Source organism: Chanos chanos, chromosome 13 (genome assembly GCF_902362185.1).
Source record: "Chanos chanos chromosome 13, fChaCha1.1, whole genome shotgun sequence".
NCBI lineage: Eukaryota > Metazoa > Chordata > Actinopteri > Gonorynchiformes > Chanidae > Chanos > Chanos chanos.
In genome coordinates this window covers 20,290,990-20,300,885 of record NC_044507.1, presented here as the reverse complement: position 1 = coordinate 20,300,885, position 9,896 = coordinate 20,290,990, and the positions used below count along the sequence as shown (strand labels likewise).

At 41.3% G+C, this 9,896-nt stretch overlaps 1 protein-coding gene across 3 annotated transcripts; it reads right to left on the bottom strand.

Annotated features, from left to right (window-relative positions):
• Nucleotides 1–697: 697 nt before the first annotated feature.
• On the bottom strand, nt 698–7,974 carry grapa (GRB2 related adaptor protein a). Of its 3 annotated transcripts, none has more exons than XM_030790336.1 (5): nt 7,645–7,974; nt 7,256–7,353; nt 6,835–6,954; nt 2,327–2,502; nt 698–1,373 (listed from the first exon to the last, which is right to left on the bottom strand). In XM_030790336.1, exons 1-5 carry the CDS (start codon nt 7,720–7,722, stop codon nt 1,198–1,200), a joined length of 648 nt encoding a protein of 215 aa, XP_030646196.1. In that variant the 5' UTR covers nt 7,723–7,974; the 3' UTR covers nt 698–1,197. The 3 variants fall into 3 exon arrangements, with proteins under 3 accessions (XP_030646196.1, XP_030646195.1, XP_030646197.1); XM_030790335.1 differs by having other exon boundaries at nt 698–1,377; nt 2,334–2,502; XM_030790337.1 differs by lacking the exon at nt 6,835–6,954 and having other exon boundaries at nt 698–1,377; nt 2,334–2,502.
• Between the last annotated feature and the right edge of the window lie 1,922 nt (nt 7,975–9,896).

Sequence of the window (9,896 nt, the reverse complement as noted above, 5' to 3'; positions counted from 1 at the left end):
CAGTGCTTTCTGTTTTTACTCAGTACTTTCTGTCCTTACTCAGTACTTTCTGTCCTTACTCAGTACTTTCTGTTTTTACTCAGTACTTTCTGTCCTTACTCAGTGCTTTCTGTTTTTACTCAGTGCTTTCTGTTTTTACTCAGTGCTTTCTGTTTTTACTCAGTACTTCTGTTTTTACTCAGTGCTTTCTGTTTTTACTCAGTACTTCTGTTTTTACTCAGTACTCTCTGTTGTCATATTTATTCCTTTTTCTTCCCCCTCAGTATTTATTGTGCATTATTGATTGTTTTATGTGGTATTTATTTGTTATTTGTTTTTATGTGGCACTGTGGTCCTTGTGTAACGCAATCTCGTTCCCCTGTATGTATGAGTCATGCATATGTGGAAATGACAATAAAAGCAGTCTAAGTCTAAGTCTAAGTCTAAGAGGGTGGCTCTGGAGAAGGGTTTGCAGTTCTGCAAGAGAGCTTCAGCATCATCAGATGGTAGAGGTCATATGTGTTTGCTCCTGAATCTCAGTCTTGTACACTGTGTATTGATGGCATTAGAGGGGTCCTCATTCCACACAGTTCACTGAACCACACCACTGTTTCTTGATTAAAGGCAAACTTTTTTTTGTTGTTACTTAACTTCTTTATTTGCATAAACTGTGAGTTAATTGTGGCTAAAGGTATAAATACACACAAAGAGGAAAAAACACAGACTATATATCTGAATAGACAAACAAAAATGTGGCATTTTTCTCAGCAATAAATACAACACTGAGTGACTTATTTTGAACAAAACAGTTAAAATATACAAGAAAAAGTGTTGTAAATCACAGTTGCACCAAACAGCTGCTAACTTCAAAAGCTAAACAAAGAACTTCTAACACATATCTGATCACTGTTTAAGGGGATTTTAGTGGTGATCTTTTTTCACAATCATCTAAAAGCCACAAGAGGTGCATCTTAGTGTCAACATCTTTTTAACAGTTCTGGGAAATGAAAGTGATCTCTAAGGTTGATCTGCAGTCCATTGTCTCTCTCTCTCTTTTTTTTTAATTAAACACTGTGTTGTATATTCTGCTTATTTACCATTATTAAGCATAACTGGACAGTGAGCCGTGGTGATGTACTGAGAGTGCACAGTAAGCGGTTCATACAGGGGAAGGTGTAGGTTCATGCCAGGGCTGATGTCTTTTGTGGTTCTTCTGAGTTAGTTGTAGATTGGCTGGACGTATTCTGGAGGGAAATAGCCCACGCGCCCATTGCAACGACCCTTCCAGCGCTGCGAGTCCGAGCAGTCGAGAAGGTCGATGACGTCGCCACGCAGGAAGCAGAGCTGAGAGTTGTGTTGCGGGTTGAAATCAAACAGAGCATGAGCATGCTGGGGTTTCTGATGGAAACAGTGACAAATACCGAGGCTGATTTACAACATTCATGACTCAAGCTGTGTGGTTTAAAAAGACAGACTTTTTTAAAACGCAGTGTAGCGTATTCATAACATACATTTTTTTTTTGTCAAATGTCAAATGCAAATTGCATGTTTCCCTCAGACTAGGAACTCGGCTGCCCAAGCGTAACGTCTGCCTTTAAGTTCAAATCTCCTAACACGTCTAATTCTATCAATGTGTGGACAGATAAGGCTCAAGAAATACCTAACGAGTTTCCTGCAGTAATACTTTCTTTAATCATGATGAGCCAATTAAAAAAAATGTTTTCTTACTGCAGACACTGCACATGAACATATGAAAAGGGGAGTGTTCCATTGTTCTACAATTACTGACGTAAGCAAAACATCAGTTTTAAGTATGTATTTAGAAAACTGAAACCAGTCAATTTGCATCTATAATATTAGTCCGTGTGTGTTAAACTTTGAATCTTGAACTCATAGTGGGACCTTTATGGTCTAGAACACTCACTAAAACAAAACATTCGTCAAATGCTGAAGATTTGGGTTGATCAGTTTGGATTCTCTCAGTCACTTTTTGCCACGCTCGTTATATGTAACTAATGAGTGTTACCTTGTTAGTCTTTTCTACAAAGAAACTTAGTTTTAAGTATCTGTCTTCCATAGGGATACACTGGTGCTGCTTATTAATTAATGTATGCTCTATAGGTAAAATTGTTCCAGTAATGAGAACTACTTTATGTGTCTTCCCTTGGGAAACACTGAGATACATAGCTGTGCAACACACACTCATTATAACAGCAACAACAAGGGCAAATGTGCAGGTAAGTTTTACATTCACTTATGGCAAGTTTGCTACATCATTAATTATGCCCATTAAAGAAAATACCCTAATACGCACATGTGATTAATTGCCGAAAACAGTGAATAAAATGTCTTACCCTCAGCATGTGTTCTCCATCCCTCAGGAAGACTGTCCTCTCTCTGGCGATGCTGTTTGTCCGGTAGTAATCCACCAGCTGGTTTAGAGAGGGAAAGACCTCATCCCAGACGTAGTAATGCCCATAACTGTCTTTCAGCACTTTGAAGTGTTGGACATGGTCCCCGTAGCTGTTCAGGAAAGGTAATGGAACAACATCAAAATGTGTCAGAGTTATACAGCATAGCACTGCTCAGCGAGATCTGCGGGGAAAAAAAATGGACAAGGTTTTTTTTTTTTTTTTTTAATTACAGTCTAACTATCACTTAAAACAGTGTCATTACTTACACTGTTTAAAACAACAACCACAAAAAAACGACATGTTGGACAGTTTTGAAATGAACGTTTTTTATTTTAAGCTTTGCGCTCCAAACAGTGCCCAGTCTCACAGTGAGTCACACTCCTGATTTCACTTTAATGAAGTCTGTTTAAGACCCCTTTGACATGACACGTCTTCATTTTAACTCGGGGGAGTGGTGATGTGGCAGTTTAAAAACAAGGAGACAAGTGAAAAGAGAAAAACAAAAAGAGACAACATGAAGCTGAGTATGTAAAGGAGGGAAAAGCTAAACATACCACCCCACAACACATCATTCCTCCTGCCACAGTGCACATGTGTACTCGATGTGTATGATCCAAATGAATAAAGATTAAACATCACTCTGATAGAATGAACACTTTAAAATGTAATGCTAACTGTCAACTTTTCCGGGAAAACATTAAAGATGAGCTAGCACTGATGATGTTCATTGAAGTAAATCAGAAACACAAGTGAAATATGTTGCATGTTTAATTTATGACACTGTCCCTCTCTCTCTCTCTCTCTCTCTCTCTCTCTCTCTCTCTCTGCCTCTCTGTCTCTATGTCTCCCTCAGTCTCCGTGTCTCTCTGTCTGAGAAAAGCCCCCCCCCCCCAAAAAACTCTGAGAGTACATCTTCTCATGTTGATATTTGAAAGACTGTGATGAGATCAGTGTCTGACTTGGTTACGGTATTTTCACTGAGAACCTTGACTGAATTCACAGATCTTACAGCAGTGCTGAAGGCCACTGATTATGTACACTTTACTCTAAGGTGCATTGCCTGTAGTAAACTGTAATAGGAATGATTCCTATTTAATCACAAGGATCTCATGTCCATAGATTTAAGGCTTTCAGGCAAAGTCCTATATACATGTGCAACTAAAGCTTAGACAGATCCAGGATCCCTGAATTGCTCCAAGTGGATATAAGGTTTGTTTGCAAGGCTGTAGATGAATGACTTGGGGACACATTGCTGTGAGGTCAACACATTCTGTCAACACGTTCTTGAAAAGTGTATTATATGTCTTTTTAACCAACTGTGAGGTGGTGTTATGAAAAGCATTTTCCATATCTTTAAGTGATATGCCCATCACCATCTGAAATCTGTGAGAAATATTTACTGCTTTGGTGTGAATTTCTCTCAGACATATGGAGTGTCATCTCTCATCAGCGGCTTGAACCGGGTCTTTTACTTATTCCTAAGATGGTCTCATGATTTCATTTATCCTTCCTGATTTCAAAACAACAGGACTCAGCAGTCTGACTGCTTTGAGGTTTCTGCAGAACAGCTGGGCATATATAGGTCATGCAACTAGATATTTTTGAATTAATGAAAAATACAGAGATGTAGAAGAACCAGACTGGTTACTCGTAGTGAAATGGTATTGTTCTGCTTCTGCCAAGGCTGCCTACAGCCTTATTAAGACACACAGGTATTCAGCAATTGCTTCCAACAACACGATGTTTCAACTGCCACTGTGCTTCCTCCACTGTGTTTTTCTGCTCACTGACCAGTGCGTGTTTGCAGTTTGGTTACCCAGGTAAGGCTCTGGTTAGACATTTGGGTGATGGTATGAGGACAGCGTCCTACTTGTGAAAGCACTCTGACCAGTGATGGCTAGTGTGCATTTTTTTTACTGACCTCCGTCCAGCATTGTTGTTGTTGTTTTTTTTTTTAGATGAATGTGAGATGCGCTACATGCATTATCTCTCCCTCCCCCCCCCCCCCCCCTCTCTCTTCCTCACTCTCCTTCTCAGCAACAGGTTAGACCACAACCTCTATATGTTCACGTGAAAATATTGTCAGTCACTGTGACCGATGAATGATTTACGAATGATTTTATCATCAGATCTTTAAGGGAAAGTGGCTGGCTTTACCGTATATAAACCATCCTGTCAGGAAACTACCTGCTCGCTAACATTCTCTGTCTGCTCACCACACTGATAATTAGCACACCTGCACATTCTTTCTCGGGCAAGGTTGATTGAACAATGACAGTTGAACTGCGGCTTGCTTTCACATCCTCTTCAACATAATGGAGCTGTTCACCAAGAAGAAAACCTGTGAACCCCAAACCTAAAGACATAAACTGACATCTGTTTCCTTTACTGTACACATGCGGGTACAGATGTCAGTAAAACACTTTAAATCAGATTATGGATATGTGGGAGCAGTCAAAATACGGCAATGTCGGATTGACCTATTTGATGACAACAGGAGTACAGCAAGGCTCCTCCTGGAAGGGAGTGCAGTGTGTACCGTGGGCTGTTTAAACACACCTTCTCTGAGATGATCACGCGTTATTTTTTTCAGCCCTCGGAAAAATTGGTTGGGAACCGGGTTTAAGATCTTAACAAAAAGGAATGTAGCTTTCCGGGAGGCAGATTAGTCACCCGGGGGTTCCGGGGCATTCCTAAACAGCGATGGCTCCTCCTGCCATCTGGTGAGACGTTTTCCTCTAACTGGTCGGTGGGCCTTGCCTCATAATTATTTTAACACAACCATCACGCACAGTCCACGCCCTAGTTTGAGACAAAAGCTGATGGTTTGTTTAATGTTTCACAGCTGACTCATCAGGAATGAGACGCATTCAACCGAGTGGATAGGCGTGTGCCAACGCAACAGTAGACCTGCAAAATGCTTTCTGGCCACTTGTCTTGGCCAAAGATGACCTCTGCAGTGAGTTGGCAGACACACAGCTGGAAGCCCCTCACAATGGGAGGAAAACAGTCATAGATGTGGTGTGTAACACACAGAATTCAAGATTTGTCTAAGGCTGACATTCAAAGCGTGCTGTTGTTGTCTCAGCTCAAAACACGAATCTGTTTTCAGAGTTCAGAAACTTCAGGGGAAAAAAAAAATCCATACCATCATTTTTATTTTTATCTATTGACATTTGGTGAAAATTGCTGCGAGTCTTTTTTTTTTTAAACGTGATAGCAACAGAAAAAATCAAACATTGATCATTTGACTGTTAGGTGCAAAAGCATGAGGGCAAGTAAGGATCTTAAAAGATGTTGTCTTATCTATTGGATAGGATTCCAGGCTTGATCTCGCTACATTAATTAAGGTACGAAGCAATAAAAAAAAGATAAAAGCCTAAAAAGGAGCTGACTAAATTAGACTCAAGCGCATCATTTTCTGGTGGTGTATTTTTATTCCAAAGTTTCAGATTCTGAATTCTCTACTAAACGACGAGGCACTTCAAGCATGAGGCTCTTGTTCAGAAATAGAACTAGTTCCTCTTTTTTTTTATGACTGGTCTGTCCCTTCAAGTGTAAATTCTTCTCGATGACAATAACAACATAGCACCATGGCCCCTTAAAACCATTTAAATAGATTCACACAATTTTTTAAAAATATTACCTGGTTTCTGAAGCCTACCTAAATCCATCATGAATGTTTAAAAATCGTCTTTTCCTTGGATGATTCAGATGTTCATGACCCAAATACATGTGGGTGGGGAAACTGTTCCTGTTAATTGTCAGCTTCCAAAATGCCACAAACATGCGTCTGTCTGTTCTAATAAGTACTCTGAGCAAAAAGACAAAATGCTCATCGTGAGGGAGAGATCAGGGTAATCTATCCGTACGGCGCTCTCTCGACTGGAATGGAGATCAGAGACGGTGGTGCTGCGTGCATTTTACCACGGCTTACAGCGCCACATTACACAAGCTCATAATCTCACGCTGATACGAGAGAGAAAAAGAAGGCACCTCCACCACACCTGGGGCCAGCCGTATTCACGACTGCCACGAAGATTAGCTCTGTGAGCTGCCGGGCCAGGCGAGAAGCTCTCACATCTGTGTCTAAGATTATCGCTGATGTCCAAGCTCAAATTAGCCTCCTCGGTTTGGGTACGAACAACTGAATCAGGATTATAATCTCAGGGACAGGTCACCAGGGTCCCAGTGAATTTCAGACAGTATCTTTTTTTGAAGACAACTAATTGGGAGAGACCCCATTATTAGGCAAGGAGCCGATGTCATTCAGATCAGACTCAGAAGCAGCCAGTCGACGATTTAACAGAGCAAACGGAAAATACTGTGTGTTCCAAGGTACACATTTTTGAGCCAACATGCATTGGCACACAATCCGAAAAATGTCATCATCTATGTTTGACCGTCATATTTGACTTGTGTGCTCCCATGACTTTCTTACCTGACAGACATGGAAAATTCTCCAGGTGCACTTTCACTCTCCCTCACCAGAAAGGCCCCACAGTCCCTGTTTCTGAGACGACCTTCGGCGACCTGCCTGGAGATCCGGCCTGCAAACCACCTGTGAAAATGTCACACCCCCCCCCCCAAAAAAAACAGAGTCACCTTCTGTCTGGTTCTGTTAGGATACAAGATTGACAGGCTCCGCCCTTAGCGAGTTGGCCTGAATTATGCAACATGCTACATTATAATCCATCAGATATCCCAGGAGGCTGTCCGTTACTTACTGGGCCTTCAGAAATGATGACACGGACAATATCACATCAGTGTCACTCAAAATAGACTGAAACTCTTTGAACTGAATCAAACCCACGGAGAACCAGTCACATTTTCAGAGGAAGAAACAAAAGTTGGATGCTTACTTGTGCGGTTTCACACTGATATAGTTCTTGGGTACAAAGCCCTTCTTATTCATAAGCTCAGCTGTGTACCAGTTGGGGTCATCCTCCATATTGGTTATCTAGCATAAAACAGACAAGTGATTAACTTAGACCAAGCACTGTTCACAGTGGTGAGATGATGAAAGATAGCATTCTCTGCTGACCTGTTCCTTTTAACACTTTTGTCACTACCGCTGCTTACAACATACAGTACTGACACATACTAACACAACCAAAGACGCATTACACATGTACACATGTCAGAAACACTCGATGTTTCAAAACAAATATATGTAAAAATGATAAAAAAAAAAAAAAAAACTGTGCCTCATTTCTGTTAAAAAGACGTTGGTCCTTAGTCTTTCTTTTACCTTGAGCGTGTCGCCCTTCTGAAAGCTCAGCTCGTCGCTTTCCGTGGCACGAAAGTTGTAAAGAGCCACAGCCTCCATCCTGTGGCCCCTGTGCTGAGCGGGAGTCCAGGGGAGAGAGGGCAGCCGACGACAAGGGGACCGTAGAGAAGAGGATCCACGGCTCACAGCTGTCTGGAGGAGAGAGGACAGCCGCCGTCCTTTAATAAAAGAGACGGCGAGGGAAAGTATCCACGCAGCACAGATGAGCAGACAGTCGATCCGTCAGAGGAAGGTAGGCACTGTGACACACGACACAGGGCTACATTATAAGCTGAGAGAAAAGGCAGCCGAGTAATGCAAGACAGTGCGTGTGTGTGAGAGACAGAGAGTGAGAGAGAGAGAGAGAGAGAGAGAGAGAGAGAGAGAGAGAGAGCGCGTGTTTGTGTGGGAGGCTGGGAGGGGGTGGCAGTTCCTGTCTGTGTGTTCTCTAACACAAAGAAACAAACCAATATGAGAAACAGGAAACCAGAAAAAAAGGAGGTGGAATGTAGAGAGGCTATATAAAAAAAAAGATAGATAGAGAGATAAATAAATAAATAAATAACCAAACAAACAAATGAACAAATAAACAAACAAATAAATGGAAGAGATATCAGCAACCATTACGTACCCCATCAACAAAGAAACACTTACAATACACAGTCCTTCACTCACAGGCTGTTCTCAAGATATGCAGGCGTTAAGCAAATGCTTTTGGACCAGGCATGTGTACCTGCCATAAGTTTCCACACTTAAAACACTAGTCACAAGTGCTTTAACAATATCTGGCAGAGAGACTAATCTGAGTCATGGTCTTAGACAGTTCTCCAAAGGGCCTCATGTGAGAGAATATGACAATCAAAGAGCATGAGTTATTGAAAGCCCAAGGCGTACCATCCTCCCAAGAGATCGGCAGTACTGCCAATGAAGTACCTTCTCTCAGTCTTTTTCTGATTTCCTTCCTTCTGACTGAACTGATGTGTTTTATTTATGGCAGGGATAAGAACATGTCAATATATACAATCCTTCTTTCACTTAGTAAAATGAGGCCAGACAGTGTCTTTGATGGTAGTTGTCTGCTCTTTGTTTTCTGTGGGTTCCTTTAATGATGATCTCACACACACGTTCACACTCACACGCACACACACACACAGGAGCATTGTCAATTTCAAAGGTGGGATTTATTTCACTTCCGCAAATGAGAGCCACAAAAGCAATTGGACTCAACGTACAAGTGGTCATGATCTAACAGAGTTTCCACATCTGGGCCCAACACTTAAACGTAAATCAATGGCTCAATATTTTTTTAAGTTTATATTTTGGAATCCATTGAGTATGTTGCAGCCTTGCGCTAGCTAGTTAGATGTCCTCTTTATTTTAATCACTTCGATATTTAAAATGAAATATTTTATTTGGGAATTCACAATATTTATTTGTGAAGTCCACCATTGTCAGTTATGGTATAAATCTATGTGCTTCTGAGTGTAGTTTAAGCCAAAATCTAGCATTCTGGGTGAAATATACAATACAAAAAGAGAACAAAAACAAAAACAAAGAGAAAAAGGCAAGCTATTGGGGAAGAGCTGACTGGGGAGACAAACACAAACATGAAGGGAAATGGTATACATGGCCGATGTGCCACAAAGAGTGAACTTTTCCTTTTATTCTTGGCTTACTCTGAACATTGTCAGGATGTGTAAGGGTTGTGGGGACTCCCTCCCAATTTCTTCTTTCTAGAATCCACGTAAAAGCCTTTTACATTTCCACAGTTATGTGCTCTAAAAGCTGTGGAAGGAAGAGAGGAGTTTTGAAATCGAGCGCATGGCTCCAGCCAAGAAATGGACGTTCTTGTGTAGAAACAACCTCTCCAAATTATGCCCCTATACTATCGTAAGACAATCACAGCTGTCTTTGTCATCCCAGTGCGTTCACCAAAGCCCTGAATCACAGCTGTGGATATGAACTGAGGTATGGAACTGTGCCTGATGGGCATAATGGGCTTGTTTTGATAGACCTTGTTTAATATGCTTTGGATTTGGATATAGCGTTTTACTCACATTTCAGATGTTCCATTGAGATGTCTGACATTACAGTGCACATCACATCATAGTGTCAGAGAGACAAGGTGGTGTGGGCTGTTACAGTCATGCAGGCGGTGGTGCATATTGCACGACTCTTGTGTGTGGTCGCACGCTCATCCACTAGTGTGAACATTTGCTCTGCTTTGACATGTT

Coding starts and splice junctions, on each gene's coding strand:
- grapa (XM_030790336.1), bottom strand. CDS start 7,722: ATGGAGGCTGTGGCTCTTTACAACTTTCGTGCCACGGAAAGCGACGAG. Junction 6,955..7,255: donor ATCAGTGTGAAACCGCACAA/GTAAGCATCCAA, acceptor ACATTTTCACAG/GTGGTTTGCAGGCCGGATCT. Junction 1,374..2,326: donor ACACATGCTGAGGGTAAGAC/ATTTTATTCACT, acceptor TCCATCAGAAAC/CCCAGCATGCTCATGCTCTG.